Source organism: Plectropomus leopardus, chromosome 18 (genome assembly GCF_026936395.1).
Source record: "Plectropomus leopardus strain MGB_pleo_1.0 chromosome 18, ASM2693639v1, whole genome shotgun sequence".
NCBI lineage: Eukaryota > Metazoa > Chordata > Actinopteri > Perciformes > Serranidae > Plectropomus > Plectropomus leopardus.
The window spans coordinates 7,442,558-7,462,989 of record NC_142193.1 but is presented as its reverse complement, the minus strand read 5'-3'; the positions used below and the strand labels follow the sequence as shown (position 1 = coordinate 7,462,989).

The window sequence follows — 20,432 nt, the reverse complement described above, 5'->3', positions numbered from 1 at the left end:
CCAGCAGTAAGTAAAGAGGCTAAAGACGCCGGTGGAGAGCACCTGTCAAACATCATATCAAGTCACCCGTTTTTTCCATCTTCAGTCTGCCTTCCTCTAACCTGACAATCAAGCAGGAGACCCCTCACTGTGTTGTGTCCCTTAAATGTGTTACTGATTTGATCTCAGAGTCTATACAGCACCAGCCCTATAGCTGATGGCGTGTATTGTGACAATCGCCCAAAAAGTGACAAAGTGTGTTGTAGGTTCCCCTCTGACGCAAGAAAACCATTTAGTTGTAGTGTCTGGTGTCACAGGGACACATAGCAACGCAAATGCTGCCTATAAATATACTTCCACGTCCATGCTATTTTAAACCTAACAGGGTCATACAGGAGAGTTCAACTTCCTTTTACCACTGAGAATTTAGGCTTAATTATCTGGAGGATACAGCAGAGAAATGAGCGGATGATTATATTGATGATTTATAAACTAGTGAAATGAGTTATTTAAACAGTTTTATTTAACACAGTCACAACAGTTTTATGATGAGGGAACACTAAAAGGTGGTAAAATATCAAAACAGACTGGATATAAATGGTTAAAGGGACAGTTCAAGTATTAAACAAAGCCAACATTTTCATCTTTGCAGGTCGCTTTGATTTTGAGGGTAAAGGTTGATACTTGACATTTAAATCTGACAAAAAAAAATGTATTGCAAGCTTTCAGAACTGTGTTTATTGGATGCTGCTACTTCTTTGTACATGACATTGGCATGTAGTTTTAAGGCCAACTGTTATCACATCAGCAAAATACCTAGACAACTAGGGATGAAATGGTTACCAGTTTCACAATAAACTACGGTAAAATTTCTGATGGTTAGTGTTACTGTTTTAAAATTTAATTATCAATAAAAATCATGTTTAATCACCACAATTAAAAAAAACCAAAAACTCCTAATATACTGTCCAGCACAGTGTCAGCATCTAAGAAGAATTTGTCTGAAGTGTGGTTGTATTTTGTTTTTTATAGGAGTGCTGAGGGAAACAGCGCAACATCTGAAACACCTATGTCCTTACTCAATGCAACACGAAAGAGTGTCAGTTTATCAGTTTAATTGCAATCAATATGGTTTTTATATGCTTATATAATGGTACTGGCTATGTTATTTTAAATAAGTGCATAGCGTTAAAATTTGGCAAAATGATTTCAGTGTGCGCATTCCTACTTTTTGAACATTTCTAGCACATTGTAATAATATCACGACAATACTGATAACATTGATCATTTTGGTCACTATAAGCATGATATGAAATTGTCTTACTGTTCGATCCCTAGAGACAATAACTAAACTGCAAGTGAAGGCTATAGCTGAAAGCACAGAAAAGATTTAAAGGCTAAGATTTATTTGTATAAAGATTTTGCCACGGGTTTAAGAAAGTTTGGCTATCTCTCAGATTTCTGCCTCAACCCCAAACAAAATAAAGGTAAATTTGAACTTTTTATATAGTGCTTGCAGCATTTACAAATAACATGTATTTAAAAGACACAATGTTCTGGTTATAATACACAGATTCTCCAGGATTATGTCTAGAAAGTACAGAGAACTGTGAATTATTCACATTAATTCCAAGATCAAACTTCATGATATAGGCTGAATATTAACTTGGTTGAGGTATCTCATCCTGTGTACTGTGTCGCAGTGGAAAACAACTGTTGCAGTATCTGAGACGCCTCACAATCTTTTTGCCTTCTCTTGGGAGCTCGTGTCTGCTCATATAGTCTGACTATTTTTATAACTTGTTCTGTGACGTTGACCGATAGGAGAATGGAATGCACTACAGGTCACAACTGTAAACATAATAAAGCGAAAGAGGAATGATGTTATTGGAAAGGTTAAGTCAGTGCCTGTCACCTCTTTCTCAAATATGTGCATTTGTCACAAGATGGTGAGCTATGATTTGTCAAGAAACAAGACATACTGGATGTCTTGTTTCTTGATAAAGAATTCATGGCTCGGATTGCCTGATATGACTCGATGACCATTGCTTAAGAAAATATATAACTGGTAGCTCAACTCTGACATAGTGGAAACAATGTTTTGGGTAATAGATGTTGCTGTAGAATTTTTAAAATGTGACTTTTCAGTGGTTTAAACACCAAAGATAAAATTGTCATGTTCATAAGGATTCAAGAAAACTCACAAATGGATTTCTAAAGCAAAGAAAACCAAAAGCCCCACGACCACCACTCAAGATAGATGTTTTTGATGTTTGAGTGAATTGACCCTTTACTTATGTCATGTAATGACATTGACAAGTCCTATTAATGTAACCGGAATGACATCATATTTCATTGGGGTTTTTTGTTTTGTTTTGTTTTTTTCACTACATTTAGCTTAATTATTATTTCAAATAACAAACATCCACGTAAGTCATGACAGAAGAAAAATTTCCTTCATTTCGGCACTGTCAGCGATGAGCTGGTCGCTCATGTAATAACTCGTCACTCCTCCAGTACATAGACCATCTCCAAGAAATACAAACACTGCCATCACAAGTTCGGTATCCTAGTAACACTGAAAGCCTTCAGTCAGGGTGAATTTTTGTGTTAGCCAATAATAAGTATAAGCACAGAAATGCTGAAGATGTGCTGCTGGTGGTTTTAAAACAGTGATGTCATTAAATCGTTTTCCCACCTGAGACCATGAGAAGCAGCGTAACTTCATTATTTCAAATTAAAGTTTAGTTCTTTATTTTCCTCTGTCAAGTTAATAACTGCAGTTTTTAGTTTTGCCCATTAAATAATCCAAGATATTTTCTGCAGTGACTATTACTCTCGATGGAAAGCTGATTGCTCCTCTAATTTGCCGAATCAGCCATGTAAAGAGCAGAGCACCAGATGGTGGCACACCTGACTGGTTGAATTCATGTTGCGTCCAAAACACACAAATGATTAATTAGGGACCAAATACAATACTTTGCATCCAGATTATGCACCGTTTAACTAGCAAAACTGGATTTGGACATGTCCAAATGTCCCATGCACTATAGATAGTTTAAATGGAGTCCATTTTCAAAAGTCTTTTTTTAAAACCAATTTAAGAAATCTTTATCAAAATTGTGTAAGCTTATTTGTGTTTTGTCTGAGAGCAAAATGAGACTGCCGCTATCAGTTTCATCTCTTTTGTTGAGTGCAGAGCAGAAGCAAGGATATGGTTAGTTTAGCTTGATCATAAACACTGGAAGCTGTGGGAAATTCTAGCAAGACTAACCTCATACTGACTCCAGTTCATCATACAGACATGAGAAGAAACCCAGTAAGAGTATCTAATAAAATGCTATTCTATTAATCCATGTTTGTCCCAATAATCCAGCATGATTAGGTTCTAATAAACACTGAACCTTGACCTTCACAACTGTGAAACTGTTACATGTTTGAGTATCAATGAGTTTATTAAACCTCATGACGTCTTGGCAACAATTAATACATGCAAATGATTACATCGAAACAAAAGCTACATTTAATGTTTTTTAAAGTATGCAAGTACACTGGACAATAAGTGATAATCACCCAAGACAATGTCTGTTTTGATCCAAAATTTGCCAAAATTGGCAAAACTACTCAAAATTCTGGATGTATCACTTACTTTATGTTAATAGATTTTTAATACTGAATATGATGATTATAATAATCAAAGTGCTTTAAGAGAATATGTATTTAAGGTTAAATATTCTCAATATCATGTAATCTGATATACTGAACAGAATATATTGGCAGATTTAAAGAAAAAATCTTCATATTAAGTACCATACTTTCAAAACAGATGATTCATAATCATTCCCTGTGAGATTAATGCAGAGACTTCATAAACAGAGAAGTCCAAGTTGAAGTGAAGCAACTGAGGCATGAATCATTGTCCTGGATTTTCCAGTTTCCCTCTCCTCCTCCCAGGCCTTTCAAACCACAATCCCTCCCATTACAATCAAAGCCGCCACATCCAACAACAGATTAATGGGAGACTTCCTCTACATCGCTTTGCACAGTGGTAATTCATCTTAATTGTGATACATTCCTTCTGGCAGCGTTCCCGGCTCGCCAGATGCTTGACGTCTGTTTGACAAATACATCCCCGACAATGTCTTCAAAGCTTTAGGTTCTGGGCCTTGAGAGTCAAAAGTTTTACAGGTCGGAAATTCAACACATGGTGGGCAACATCTGTCTGCAGCTGGTCCTCCGACTCAATCTAGAAAATTAGGCCCTTTTCAGACTTAAAACAAGGATATGTCCAAGTAAAGTTCAAGTAAAAATACTCCTCTGGTTTGCGACCAAAGCGGTTTGGCTCTCCCGTCGTCTCTCCTTCTTTCTCTCCATTCTCATCTTCCAGCAGACGGTGCTGGACGCTAAGAGCACCAATCCGGCCGAGAGGAGCACCAGGCCAAAGTAAGAGATGGTGGATCCATGGGAGTTGAAGCTGTAAGCCACAGCAGTGACCACGATGCCGGCAATGAGAACCACCACACCAAACGGGATGGTGCAGCGATAACAGGACAGCTCGGCCCCGCCGGTGGCTGCGGTCAGCTGGACTTCATTGACCAGGGGGATGTTTACTGTGGTGGCTACAGGACACTCATTGTTGTTGGCCTTCTCTGGGGTCGCTGGTGTTCTCATGGCGTCCTCATTAGCTTCTTGTGGCATTGCAGGATCAAGGAGAACTTCTGTTAACCAGCCACAGATGGTTCCTCCTCACTGTTGTTGTTGGCCTTTTACCTCTTTTCCTCGCTAGGGTCTCTCTAGGGTCTACATGGAGAAAGAAACCATTCATGAAGTGAAAGTGCAAAGAGTCAAACATGTTGCTCAATGTCCCAAAAGAGGCCTTTTGTAAGAATTCAACACCACATTTCACAATTCAGCCCTGCTTTCTGACCGCCACACGCTGCTTCAGAGCAATCTCCTTGCACAATCCCAGCCGCCTCCTGACCCAGTCAGAGGAGATGTCTGAATGACGCAGGACCACTCAGCCCTGCACGAGCTGAGACATTCCCTGGAGAGCGCGGGATATGACATTACAAACTGTCCCGTGAAATGTGAGGAGCTTCAAAATCACAAGCAATTTCACAAGCACTCATTCTTACCCCCCCCAACGTCTGCAACGTGGAGAGCTGTGATTCAGACTCTGAGTGACAATAACTTGGCAGGACAGTGTCAGTTATACTTTCCATCACTGTCAGGGTTTAAAAACACTTGTTGTTTCTTCTTTTTCATTAAAAGAGCAGAAATGATCTCCTGTAGAATTGTGAAAGGTAGTTCAGAAGTCTGACGTGCTCTAGATCAGCTTCCAGCTCGTCAAATTTGAAGATTAAATGTTTTTTTCTTTGTCATATGGGATTGTAAATTCAGTCTCTTTCAGTAGAAAAAATTGCTTGACTGTTGGTCAAGCAATTTAAATTCTGCAATTTTCACACATTTCTAACATTTTATTGACAAAATGATTAATCTATAAAGAAAATACTGCCAGTTATGCCCAATTTTAGACTTGTGTTTTAGAAAGAGGCAGTTACTAGATGCTTAACAAGTTATAAAAGAAGATAAAGAAACATTTCTGTTCCATAAAATAATGTTGAGGCTATTTATCTTTTTCTTGTGAAATATTGAAAAGTTTTGCCTCTTTTGGAAAAACTATAGAAAAGGAACAAGAACAACAAACAGTCTGACAAGGAACATAGCCTTTGGTTGAACTTCTCACAGTAGACTATTCATTTGTGAGAAAGGGTTGTGGGTGGCATTGTGAAGTTACTAAAAATTAAAATCCAAAAGAAGTTGGAAACATGTTCTTGAGCAGTTTTTCCCAACAAAGGGTAGGCCAACTTACACCCTTGAGCAGGGGTCGGCAACCTTCACTATCAACAGAGCCATCTTTGGCAAAAAAAAGAAAATCTGCCTATAGGGCCACAAAATACTATGAAATACATTTTACACTAAGCTATTCATGATTATTTGGTACTTTGTAGCATTGTAAATGGAAGCAAACTAATATGTCCATGCACTATGAAATTTATTTTTTTGGGGGGGAGAGTTTTCATTTTTTAATTTGGAATCCATAGCAAAGACCCGCCATCGTTATTAAGGTTCAGCAAAAGTTAGTGGAAAAGTCGCCAGGCATAGATGTATGAGGCGCATTTTAGTTGACAAAATGTTAAACCATGTTATATTTGGTGTAAAGGCTCAACATTTTTGTAATTGAACACAATATGTTGCAACTGAGAGTGCATGAAAGCAAGCCAGCTGAGAGGTCAAGCAGTTAGCAAAAAGAAATGTGTAAATGTGGCTTAAAAATAAGCTTAAAATAATGAATATACACTTCAAATAATTAGGTAACTTAAATTAGTGGATAATACCTGTAAAAGGACTAAATTAAGACTAAATATCATTTCTATAATGCTATATTGTTTATTTCATTTACATCATCTGATAATGCTTTGAGGTTTGATTTATTTAGTTGTAACAATACTTTATTCAACTTAACAATAACAGCACTTTATTTAACTTTAAACTTTACTTTATTTAACTTTATTTAACATTATTTAACGGTATTTTTTATTAATTAAACTTTACCAGTATTTTATGTAACTTTATTTTGTGGCAGTTGTTGCTTTATTTGTAACTGTAGTTCATGTGATAATTTTGTATTTTAGTAGTTTACAGTGGTTTGGAGATTTCAGAATATCAAGATATATATTGTGTATTGTGATATAGCATAAAAATATTGTGATATCATTTTAAGGCCATATCACCCAGCCATATTACATAGTAATATGTAGTTTATGTTAGATAAAGGCTATCGAAAAAGACAAATTCATATTTTGAAAAAGGTGTGGATAACTATCTTCTCAGAAATGTGAAAATGAAGCTACATGGTTGGTAGAGTGACAAAAAAAACGCAACCTCTAAATACAAAAGTCACTTTTATCTATTGCTGTACTTCAACAGCTTCTTCTGATAAAACAGCAAAATCGCTCTTCAGTTAGAAAATTAGGTGGAGTTCTTGCCTGTAAACATTTAAAGAAAGGAGGCATTTGGGGGAAAAGAGTTCAAGATGTGAAGCTTAAATAGTTTGACAAAAGCAGCAGAAGGCTGGTTAAAGTAGCCTGCCTTAATTTCTTTTATAACGGTCCACATTAAAACCAATAATAAGTCTTTTGACAGGTGTGTCACACGCATGTTCCATGTTTATTAAGGCTCTAATTGGCGATCAAGCAAAGAAATTAATTAAATTAATCTACACCACCGATATACAAACTCCACGAGGAGCCTGACTTAAGCTATTAATAAGACAACTATTAAGGCTATAATTACGTCCAAACTTTAGCATGTTATTTTTAGTGAGGTAAATCTACATGACATGTTTGGCAAAGCTGTGTATAGAAAGGTTTACAGTTAGTTACCTCACAGCCGTTTTCCATGTCGCACAGTCTCCTGAGTGCTCCTCTGCTGCAGTGAAACTTGTCTCTGAGTAAAGCCGCTCATAAAATATTCAGTCAGTTACAGCTAATTAAAAGTGAATGCTGTTTTCTTGTGTGCTGAACTCAACAACAAACAGCTTCTCTTTCCGGGCTGGAATCTGACTCCCATTCATGACAAGCGTCCCCCAGTCGAGTCCTCAGGTTAAGATCTGCAGCTCGCACTGCCATCCCCATTGAGAACAACTATTTCAAGTATCGATGAGTGGAGTGTGTGAAGCTCAGAACAAGCAGGGAAAATACCTTTTCCGGTCATGCATTTCAAAATAAATCTTTTTTTCCTGCGAGTATCTGTTGCAATCAATTTCAGGTCTGTGGATACATTTATTTTGAAATTTAACCGCTTTATTTCCGTTACTCTATTTAACTTGATATTGCCACTGGAACTCAAAATTATATTATATTATATTATATTATATTATATTATATTATATTATATTATATTATATTATATTATATTATATTATATTATATTATATTATATTATATTATATTATATTATTTTAAAAATCTGCATCAAAATAAAAGCAAATTCAAAAATGATTCAATTATTCTAATTATTTAGTGCTTCACTTCACTGATCAGCAAAATCAGCCATTGGGGGTAAATTAGAAGAAATTTATTTTTATTTTATTTTTTGAAGAGACAAATGTGTGTAAAATTACCTAACTGTCAAACATGACCGATTTTTGGCTTCTATTTGGATCTACACGCTGACCACATTTACCCAGTATGTGAGACCTGTGAGTGCGACTCTCTCAGGGATCACTGTTGTTGACACGATTATATAAATATCCCACAACAGCCATTGATTTACGCTCTAAGACGCACACACACCTGTTGTGCACACTGTAAATATATTTACACTGTGGTTGTTCCCTCCCCTCTGTTATGGGATTTTCTCTGCTTGCATAACCTTGATGATCTCACACAAACAAAAATCAACTGAGATGTTTAGTTTGTCATCTCCTTCCCCAATCGCACTGAAACATGTTTCTTGGAATATTAAGAATAATAACATGCTCCACTGATAGCTTTGCCATGACAAGCAACTGTTCACGGAGCATGTAATCTGCTGTACAACTTCATCATTTTGTTTCATAACAAATCAGTGACATAGTAATCGTACACCAAGGATTTTATGCCAAACATTTTCATTCATCTCGTGTGACAGTAAGGACTGATGGATGTGACTGCCGTAGTGGGTGTGATTTATGCGCATACTTCTACATTTCCATCATGCAAGCAAAATTGCATGCTTGCAGTATGTTCTTCATAACACAGGTTTACAAGAATGCATCTGGTGTATATCTGGCGAAATGGCCCTATATAATGCAGAACATAAATGTATTACAAATACCACGCAATACTAGAAAAAATCTGGTGATCAAATGAGAAAGACAAAAGGAGCACAGTTTCAAAAAAATGTTAACATAAAACTGTCCAAGTAAATAAACCAATACATAAATTGTTCATTTTGGCCTGTATCATACTTTATTGTTTTGTCAGTGTTTCTATATAATATCGTTTTGAATACCATTGTTTTGTTTTAAAAAGTCCAATGATAATTTTGCTATTGTCTCATGTTCATAAGGCATACCAGGAGGCCCCAAGTAACTGCTTATATTACATAATATGAAGGGTTGGCTCTAATTACAGGGCAAATAATTGTGCAGATGTTGGCATTATATGACATAGGAATAGGTCTCCATAAAGTATAGTAGGCTATAGTAAGACGAGACGAGACGAGACGAGATGAGACAAGACTTTATTAATTCCACAGTGGGGAAATGTACACATTACAAGAACAAGAGTCAGAAAGACAGAGAGGGAAAAAAAAGCGACAGAGTGCTTAAAAAATGTTAAACAGTGCATAAATACAAATTCAATCAAATAAAAATAAAACAATATAAAATCTATGTACACTTTTCACTTACACAAAAACTTTATGGCCAAAATAACTAAAGTACAAATATGGTGTATATTTACATATAGCCTATAGATATTATTGCACAGTAAGTGGCACAATACTGTAAATTAGAATTTGACATGATGCACAGTATAAATATAAAAAATACCACTGTGTACGTATATTATGTGAGCATTTAGAATGTTATATATTGTGATTATACAGTGATGGAGACAGAGACAACAACCGTGTTACAGTAGCCTATGTTATGGTCATGTTGAATAGTTTCACTGCTGTTGGTAGTCAAATAACAATCACAAGAATGTTTCTGATAGCAGTTTAACACCAGACTGATATTGACACATTGTAAAGAAGTACAGTACTATGCGCTTACATGAAACCTTAACGCTTTTATTCTGAAAGCCGTGGCCGGAAGCCTGGTGTGTAACTGGGTGACGGGTCAGGTGTTGAGAGAGGAGCCGTCATGTCGCTGCAGTTTACCGACGAAGAATTTCAGAGCGCATGGAAGGAGCTGGACGAGCCGCAGCTGGAGGGAGGATGGGAGCTCTTCGTCGAGACGAAGGGAGTCCAAATCTACCGGCTCTATGACAAGGTAGGAAAACATGAACCAAAGTGCTGCTTTTACAACAGAAAGACAAGCTGCTACTGAATGAATGAGTCTGTGTCGGTTTGGGGTTTCCTCTGCAGAGCCTGTAGCCTCAGTAGCATCACTTATTTGCTCCCTTACTGTCCAAAAATAATGCGTCATTATTATTTTTAATCTGAGTTATTATCTTTAGTTACTGAAAACAGTGTTAATCACATCAGCTGTGATGCCCTAGTGGCCAACTGGGGGAAATATACGGAAATTGAGCGAGAGCGGTTTGATTCAGAAAACCGGCTGCACCAGTTACAGCAAATTCCGTTCACTATCTGGCGATTTAATGTTTCCGCTCCATTGGGCACATATGCTTACCTCGTCGAACCTGATTGAATACATTTATGGGATCAGAAAGAAATCGGCTTACAGATAACACAGCAAGGTAGCAGTTTTAATTCATTTTGACTGACAGAGGAAAATGATATAGCCAAAGGTAAACTTAAATTTAAAAAATATGTAATCCAAAACTGCATGCACAAATCCCCATTTAATTCTCTCTTAGTTCATATTAAAAGAAAAAGAAAAAGTTTGAAATAAGTTTTGTGAATTTTAGGAAAACTGTAGGCACCTGTGTTTATGAAATTAAAAGGTCATTTCTGATCAACTATTGTTAAAACATTTCATTTGTAGTTTATTTGAACTTATTCTTGTATTGTTTCCAACAATGTTGTCTGGTATAAATCATTCCGTCTCTTAATTTGATTGCAATTTGCATCTAACTGTGGTCGGGACAGTCATTGCGATAGGCCCTAATCTTATCATGTTTGGCTTAAAATGTAAGAATGATCTGATGGGACACTGATGGGTCCCCAGAATCTTTTAAAATGCAATATCCTATTATCAAGAGCATAGTATTTTAAGGGGTACATAATAATTGTAAGACTTTAGGCCATGTTATGCTGTCCACTGCCAATGAAAACAACCTTCAGTTGCTGTTTTTGTAAATGGGGTTTGGTGTGACCTTTCTTTCTTTTCAAGTAGACATACATTTGGCCACAAAATCACTGACTATAAATGTCGTTTGTTAGTTTTAATGCATTTAAGTGTGAGAGAGGCATCCACAGACGTGTTTCTGTGATTTTTGAATCAAATCCAAAGCACTCGGAATGAGAAAGGGTGAAACGCAGACTGGCTCTAATCAGAGTGGTGTGGTTTGGGATTAGTTACATACTGTGGGTGTGGCGTGTAGCCTGCATTTGGAAGAGAGAACTTTCATGTGCTGTTTTCAGGAAACGGGACTTTATGAGTACAAAGTCTTGGGTGTGCTCACCACCTGCTCTGCAGAGCTGTGTGCAGATGTCTACATGGACTTGGCGTATCGGAAATCTTGGGATTCATATGTGGCAGGTAAAAAAACAAACCCAGTAAGGCAAGGTTCACACAGTCATTGTCCTTTCCATCTAGACCAACTTCTCTTCATCTCTCCTATTTAAGAATTACTCTTCATATTCACATTAGTGTCATTAGTTCTGCTCTCCATTAAGTTGCTGATATTTACCAGCGATAAATGACTATTTTTTTTTGCCTGTAGCACACATGTAGGCTTCTGATATCACAGTCTTTTCCATGTTAGATCTAGTCTTGAAATAGTGCTGCTCTGAATATAGGCGGTTTATACACTGAATTAACATTTCAAATGTGTTATCTTTGTCTTCATGCACATCTACAGTAACCTGCAGGTAACGTGCTGTTGTTTGTATTGTAGCTGTCTAGTTTGTTAGAAACGTAAATGAATCACGTCAATGTCTTAGACGCAACATGTGATTTCATAAGTATCTAAAGTAGCTTTTTCCTCCACATGGCATTTTTTGGGATAGTCTTTGTTGTCTGTGGTGGTAGCAGAGTTCTTGTATTTGCTATAGCCCCCCCCCCCCCGCAAGACTACAACCCTGATTCCAAAAAAGTTGTGATGCTGTGAAAACCATAAAGAGAAATGGAATGCCATGATTTGCAAATTCTGTTAGACATACTGAATATAGTACAAACTACACAATATGCTTAGACTTTAAGTTGTGAGAATACCGCTGATAGGCAAGAGTGACAAACATACTGTCAAGAAGCCATCAAGGCTAACAACTGAGTAACCTAGCAAGCTGGTAATTTAATGCAAGAAATGTAAAGGCGTAGTGCCAGAGGAAAGAGAAGAGGACGACATCAGTATTTTCCTCAGTTATTTTATAAAATTCAGAAGAAAAACTATATGACTAAAATAAAAATCTACTAACTTATCTGCCACTAAAACATACGTGGTCTTGTCAGTCTCTAAAAAACATGTCACAACAGGTAAACTCTGAACTTTTGGAATATTTACACTCTCGATGGGGGAGTTCATATGGACTCTTCTTGTGAACACTGTAACCACAACCTCATTTGTAAGGAACATAAGTTACTTTGAATGGTTCTTTAGCAACACGCTACCCTCACACCGCTAATATACTGAAAAACTTCAAATAAAAGCCTAGTCCCAATTTGACGCCCAGTCCCTTTCTCTTGCCTGATGTGGCTACACATTTTGACAAATAAAGGCCTGTCTCCATTTCGTTCTGGTTACCATGCAGTTCATTTTTATAGAAGTTCTTTGGATGTATAAAACTACCTGCTGGAGATAACCTTAGTTAGTTGCTTAGATCACTTATACAAATCTGTATATATGATTAAACTTCTGTCAATAGACACACTACTTACAATGATAGCTTGGCAAGATTTCTCTACAACTCAACCATTCGGTGAATTTTACTGAAACTATGAACACCAAAGAAGACCGGCATAGTAAACAAGAGAGATGCAAAAAAAGAGAGGTAGATATAGACGTTTTTTTTTAAGCTAAGGAAAATATCCAGTGAACTATATTTATAAATATCACAATTATATATTTAAAATTATTTTACAGAATCATTACAATTTTTTAGACTTTTTTCTGTTAACATAATGTTTGTATGCACTAAAACACAGCCAGGCCATGCAATAGAAATTTAGGCAGGTTGTCAATAAAATAGATACTTTATACATACCCATGCAAAGCTAGCCACCTGGCAAATGGCAGAAGACTGAATGTAATAAGGCAAGTTAGCAGCAGGTTAGACAAGATAGCTGCAAACTTGAGGATTGTCTTCAAAATGAAAATATTTTAAAGAGGGAGAAAGCATGTCTTTGGTTGCAGCTTGTGATGACTGAGAGTCTCAGCATGTTTTTCCGTTATTGGATGTAAGACAAATCTATTTGATGTGGATCACGAGAAACTGTACAGTGGGTTTTATCTAACAGGAGGGCTACAGTTGTTTATTACTTCTAATTGCATAACTTAGTCATGGGCAGTATTTGAAGCATATGCCTGTCTGATCAATCAATATCGTAAACATTTCCTTTCCCTTACTTTACCATATAGGAGATAACAAAAAACATCATATAACAGAGTCATTTTAGAGCATTACACATTTTTGAAGTCACTTTTAAGTGTATCCTGGGTCCATCCATGTACATTTAATATTTACTTGCTGTTTATTTTGAATGTTTTCTTCTAATTTTTTTTATTCAGAGCTCTATGAGAATGACTTCAGTGGACAGACTGCAATCTACTGGGAAGTAAAATACCCAATGCTTATGTCACACAGAGATGTATCCTTCTGGTCCACACAGATACATTCAGACAATTCTCACATACAAACAACACTAAACGTTTTTCTGTTTGAGCTTTAAGTTTAGTTTATAGAGTCAGAATCTGGCTATAATGAGAGCATATTTTTTCCAGAGAGACTGTCTTCCCTAACTGCTCAACCCTCAGTATGTGTACATTAGGGAACGGAGAGACCTGGATGTGGATGGAAGAAAGATCTGGGTGATCCTAGCCAGAAGTGCGCCACAGATACAGTGTGCAGAAAAGAAAGGCGTGATCCGGGTGAAAGACTACAAGCAGAGCGTGGCCATGGAGAGTGATGGGGGCTGTGGAACTAAAGGTAATGCATAATGAAGGCTTTTTATCAATGAGTATCAAGTTGCTCTGGAATTGATTAATTTGTTTGACAGAAAGTGTATCAAAAATTGAAAGTTGAATAAAATTGAAATAGAAATAATTAATGAAAACATTGAAAATCCATGACATGTCGAAGACACATATCCAGTAAAAATATCAAACAGTTTTGGGTTCCAGTGGCATTTTTCAGTTCTATATAAATTGAATATATTTGGATAGGGCTGGACAACATGGCTGAAATAAATATTGTGATAGTAATTTGAATGTTTTTCCAATAGTAAAACACATGGTAGGTACCATTGGATGCCGTAGCTTGTTTAGTTTCACAAGATACCACTCTATTTATGCAAGCTTTAAAATGAGTGTGCCACAGCCTCTTAAATACAAAAATGTAAGACAAATTATTTTTGCCAAGGGGGCCACGTTTCCCTCTGCTGTCCCCTCTATGGTGCACCTCTGCATGGTATAGTACAGATGTGCAAAAAAAAAAAAAGAGAAAATAATGAAATAAAATGAAATAAATGTTCAATAGCTATAAACATTGTCCCAGTGTTAGCATTTCAAAGGAATAGCTGTGTTGTAAAAATGTGTTTGCCTTTTATTGGAATTTGCTTGAAATCCTGAATTTAAACAACAGAATTTTGTAAACAATAACACAACCTTATAATGGTGTTATGATAAAATGATCATCCAGCCCTTTGTTTTGATTTTAGACTGTTAATTTGAGCTCTGCAAGCTTGCCAAAGTGCATTTTTTACTTCTCTTACTTCAAAGTATTTATTTGGGGAAAAAAAAGAAAAAATTTTGATTGATTAACACAAGAAATCATTAGCTGCAGCACTGATATTTAAAATGAACATATGTTTTGTTTCAGTTTTCATGAATTACTTTGACAACCCCGGTGGCATGATTCCTACCTGTCTGGTGAACTGGGCAGCAAAGGTGAGTGCATTTTCTTCTTCCTTAAGAGTCATTTTACTGCAATATATACCAACAATGCAAGTGTAAAACAGTTACAGATTTAAACCTGAATGACCCATTAAGTAGCTCAAGGGGCACTGGCATCGCTCAACATTTACAGATGGGTCACATGCAAAGAATTTCATTACTGGGACCAATAAAGGGTAACTTAGCATGACTGCTTTAAAGATTTGAGTCTGTAAGTTGTTTTACTCTCATGTTTTGGAAGTAAATGAACAATGTAGTGACCAGCAAATCCACCATGACTTACAGTAGAAAGAAAAGGGTTTAGTTTATGTACACCAGCCTCGTCTGGAGATATTTCTCAACAAAGGGGATTTGTGTGATTTAAATGGCTGCCTATGGGGATTAATCTGCTTTAGCTGCACAAGCAAAAGAAAAAAACAAGACTAGGAGTGTAAAACATTGAGGAGGTGGTTGTGTATAGATATATGAATCTAAGCTATAACCACATAAATAAGGAAAGAGCCACATTCTGTATCCTTTTCTCCACACTACCCTTGCTATTTTAATACAGCAGAACTCACATTTAGTTGCACTAATTTACATCTTTTTTTCTGTTTCTCCTGTCAGACAACTGAGCTAGCAGAAAACAGGGATTTGAAAAGTTGGTTTTCCCAATTTACATTACAACATCAGGATGACAATTTTAGATTTATTTGCTCTTTAGAACAGGTGAAAAGGAAATGCAAAATAACTACAAAAACGGACGAAACAACCACAACGAGACACAAAATGACTATTAAGAGATACAAAGTTATCTCAAGGAGACATAAAAATAACTACAGGAGATACAAAATGGCTACAAAGAGACACGAAACTTATCTCAGAGACACAAAATGAGCTCAAAGAGAGTAAGAAATTACCTCAAAGACACTAAATGACAACAAAAAGACAACAATCACAAAGAGACACAAAATGACTGATGAAGAAACACCAAATTATCTCAGTGAGACACAACATTGTCTCAAAAAGACACATTATCTCAAAAACACATACAGTCACCTCAACAAGACAAAATTATATCAAATAGACACAACCACAAGTAGACACAACATGACCTCAAAGAGACACAAAGTGAATACAAAAAGACGCAAAACAACCACAAAGAGACACAAAATGACTACAAAAAGACCTAAATGACTACAAAGAGACACAAAATGTCCTCAAAGAGACACAGAAGTATTTCAGAAACACACAGTTATCTCAAGAAGACACAAAATTGATTTAAAGAGACATAAAATAACCACAAGCAAACACAAAATGACCATAAAGTGACAAAAAGAAAAACCCACAAAAAGATGCAAAGCGACAACAAAGAGATGTAAAACAACCAAAAAATGAGAGTTTCTTGCTCCTTTGTAGGAGAGGTGGAGGGGCCCTACCAATGCCTGTGCCCAGGGACACATTATCTTGTGATAAGCCCATGCATGTTTGTTGCACTTTCACACATGTGAAAAATTCAAAGGATATCCATTTGAGAACAACCTTGTCAAAAGACCTTGAAACGCACATTTTACATTCAACAAAGGCCAAAAGCGACAGTGAAACATTTGTTTTTTGATGATATGATGGATTCAGACTCAAATTAATTGAAAAGAAAACTACCACTGACATGTGGAAGCTGTGAAAAAAGCACTTCCCTCCAGCACATCACCATCTTCAAAATGCGCACGTTAACTGTTGACCCACTCAAATGGATCTTTGATGACGGCTTTAAAGAGGGTGTTAAAAGGGTTCACTCACAGGCCTCGGAGAGCTCCATCCCTCTGCCTGCTTTATGGTTTTCCATCATTATTGTTTGCAGATGTGTTGCAGGGTGATGTCAACAAAGCTCCTCTCCTTGCTGCCCCACCTGGGTGGGTCGTCTTGGCACACGTGGTCATTGTGCTCGCTGATAGACGCTCTTTGTATGTTTGTTTTTGTACAGACTGGTGTTCCAGGGTTCTTAACGGACATGCAGAGGGCCTGCAGCAATTACAGCAACTACTGCCAGAAGAAATGAATGCAGCTGACAGATCCATGGCTCACGCACAAGGGCTTAATTTTCTTGTTTTTAGTCTTGGGAGGTATTTGGATGCAGTATGATCAAATGTGACTTGTCTGTATGGAGTGAATGTGGCATGGTGTGGGCTGCTACTTGTTGTTGTAGCATGCTGTTGACTCAGGCATGATGTGCATGACTGACCACCATCATTACTTGGCTGGTGTGAAATCAGTTCTGTGTCATTGTACTGTATTAATCAATCCCGTATTGTCTTTTCTGTGCAATCACTTCAAACTCCAGTCCCTCTGGGATTTAGGAGCTTTCATAGGATATTTAATCTTTTTAGTGTTTTTACAAAACGCTCTAATGTATTATTACTTTGGGGCCTCTGTGGATTATAAGTTTGTTGCATAGGATTTCATCACTTTTCCTTGTTTTGAATTTGTTTAGTGTACATTGAAATTTTACTGATGCAATGTGGTTTATTGTGCTGCATGTTTGGTCACGCTTGACTCTTCCCACTGTCCATTTCAATTCACTGGACTTCATTATAATGAAGTGAAACTGACAAACCTGCACTTCTAGAGGAATGTTGCCTGATGGGATTCATTTCCACGAGGTCATTACTTTTGCAAAGCTCATGTTATGATACGCTATGCTGGTTTATTTTGGATGCTTATGGTCAAACATACAGTATCTGATACTGTATTGAGCTAGGTTGTACTTCAGTGCTCCTGTTGATACAGGTGAAAGTGGTTTAATCTGGTCATGAAAAGACTATTACTGTGTAATACTGCTGTGTTATTGAGGAGAATAAACTTAATTTTAACTTTAGCACCATAAACTGTCTATTGCATTTTCTCCATGCGTGCCATCACAGTCATGTCCACTATCACACAATGATACAAGTACAATGATAACTCTTAGGGTCAGTGGTTGTCTCACAAGTTGATACATGCAGTTGCCACTTTATTGGTACGCCTAGTGAAAACTGATGCAGTCTGATACAGCAGTCCTGCAATAAATCCTTTATTCATTGAAGTTCTGAGTTTTTGTTGAAATGGGTTCAGAGAGGTGTTGATTTTACTTTATCAATTTGGAAGATGTAGTTTGTGGTGCTTTTGAACTGTATGGCTTATACAGTTTTTGCTTATTTTTTTGCTTACCCTTATTAATATAGCTAAGGGAAAAATAATAACATCTGTTAAGTACTGATTGCCAAAGTTGGAAGCCTCATTTCTTAGCAGGTGAATGGTTTCAATTCAGGTAGGTACGAACTTCAAATAACACTTGTCAGTGTTTAGTTAAAGCGTCCAATAATGTTCTCTCTTATTTGAAATGAACTACAGGAACAAATTCCCAGCAACAGTACATGGACAGGACAGCCATATTTAAAATATGCTTACTTGCATAAATAAACAGTGCTAAAGAGCAAGTCAGACCTGTCAACATTTGATATATCTATGAAAGGTGACAGCAAAAGCTGAGTTGAGCTGTACAGCAGGGTGTTGTTTCAAATTAATTATTTTCAGGTCTATTGGGATCTATGCCTAAACTGTCCAATTTTAATAAAAAGAAGGCACATGGCATGTAATTTACAAAGCAGATCTGTATGCTGTAGAAGAAAGCAAAACAACAACAAATAAAATTGCGTTGCAGGCCGAATTTCCTCCTCAGTGCTTGGTCAGTAGACTCAGAAACTCAACCTTTTCTGAAGTCACTTCAACCCTTTAAAACCTGGGCCAACTGGCTTAATTTCCTTCAAAAACATAGACAGAATGCAATGACAATTTAAGAGGAAATGACCCAGAAATAAACATGACAATAATAAAAATTGCAAGAAAATTACCAGAGAAACCAAAAAGAAACATACAAACACAATAACACAGGAAAAAAACAAAAAACAACCCCCACCCCATCTTGACATTTTACCCTAGCTTAAAACAACACAATTTTCAAAATCTAAAAAACAAAACAAACAAAAAAAATTCCAGGACATTTCTTGCCAAGTTGCTCATTGATCCCCCATGTTTCTGAAATCAATCAAAACACTTTTTTTTCAGATTATACGGGTTTAAAAACGTGAAAGGCATGTGAATGCAGCTCAAGAAAAGTGATGACAATCCCATCCAGGTTACAAAAGGTTAAACATCCGGCCCCTCCTCCCAAAATATTTTGATTTTCATAACTAATTTTTAAAATACCTTTCTTAACCTATTTTGAAACAGTGAATGTTCAGCATAACATTATATTATTACTATACTATGGACTTGGACTCTAGGAATTAGTAGCCAATATGTGAAGAAAACTCTTAATTAGTTTTTGACAGTTACTGAAGCCCTCGCGCACAAGCACGTTTGACGCTACGTGCGCGAGCCTGGCACAAGGTACACATATTCTGACGAAAAGAAGACGCTGCTGCTGGTAAGAGTCAAATGCTGCAACATTTTCATCGATTGATGTGTTGAGTTAAGTTTTAAGTAGGCGTTTTAAGTGAGCATTTAATTTTGTTTTGAGATGGTAGTAACTTTTTCAAGGCATCTGCTAGCTGCGACAACCTAACTTTAGCCAGCTAGCTGCCTCTCTGAGGACTGTCATGACTGCAACTCTGAGGCTATTTCTGATGTTTTTTTGTCTTTGACCTAAAAAAGTCACCAAATAAATAAAATAAATAAATAAAATAAATTAAAAATGATGCTAATGGGACAGGCTAGCTTTTAAAGTAGCAGTGCTTCAGCTGTATATCAGTGACGCAATCTCAAAATGACAAACAGGTGGGTAAAGCTCGAGACTGCTAATGATAGCAAGGCTGGCCTTTCAATACAACTGTCATTTGGAAGATGTAAACAGAGTTAATTTAGCTTGACTCAGCTTCCTATATGACAAAACCACTGTTTAAACATTTTTTAAGGATTAGCTCGCTAAATGTCATGAGCTATTAGTTTATTAGTGTGAGCAAGTATGTGCCCTTGTGCACAAGCATGTTTGCTGCTACCTGCGCGAGCCCGGCACAAGGCACACATTCCGACTAAAAGGAGGTGCTGCTGGTAAGAATCAAATGTAGGCGGTATTATTTTAAGTTACAACATTTCCATTGATTAATGTGTTGAGTTAAATTTTAAATAGGCGTTTAAGTGGGCCTTTTAATTTTTTTTGAGATGGTAGTAACTTTTTCAAGGCATCTGCCAGCTGCTACAACCTAACTTTAGCTAGCTAGCTGTATTTCTAACAACTGTGTGACTTTAAAAAGACTGCTTTGTACAGTGCGAACCAGCTTACCTGCAGATGGGGATGGTAATGGGAAATGTTTTTTCCCCCTTTTAATTGTGATTCCAATCCGATATGTTTAGTCATTACAAGGCTCAGTTAAGCACTCTCCCAGGTGTATTATGCCTCCTGTGAAATGTTAAGCTAAAGTGTGAAAT

General features: G+C 36.8%; 2 protein-coding genes across 2 annotated transcripts; one reads left to right on the top strand and one right to left on the bottom strand.

The window, feature by feature from the left end:
- Positions 1–480: 480 nt before the first annotated feature.
- tmem100a (transmembrane protein 100a) lies at positions 481–7,694 on the bottom strand. The gene is made up of 2 exons (XM_042505901.2): positions 7,425–7,694; positions 481–4,779 (listed from the first exon to the last, which is right to left on the bottom strand). Exon 2 carries the CDS (start codon positions 4,675–4,677, stop codon positions 4,279–4,281), a length of 399 nt encoding a protein of 132 aa, XP_042361835.2. The 5' UTR covers positions 4,678–4,779; positions 7,425–7,694; the 3' UTR covers positions 481–4,278.
- A 2,157-nt stretch (positions 7,695–9,851) lies between these two features.
- pctp (phosphatidylcholine transfer protein) lies at positions 9,852–17,841 on the top strand. Its single transcript, XM_042505847.2, has 6 exons — positions 9,852–10,021; positions 11,299–11,416; positions 13,605–13,684; positions 13,851–14,022; positions 14,914–14,981; positions 16,951–17,841. Exons 1-6 carry the CDS (start codon positions 9,893–9,895, stop codon positions 17,023–17,025), a joined length of 642 nt encoding a protein of 213 aa, XP_042361781.2. The 5' UTR covers positions 9,852–9,892; the 3' UTR covers positions 17,026–17,841.
- Positions 17,842–20,432: the final 2,591 nt, after the last annotated feature.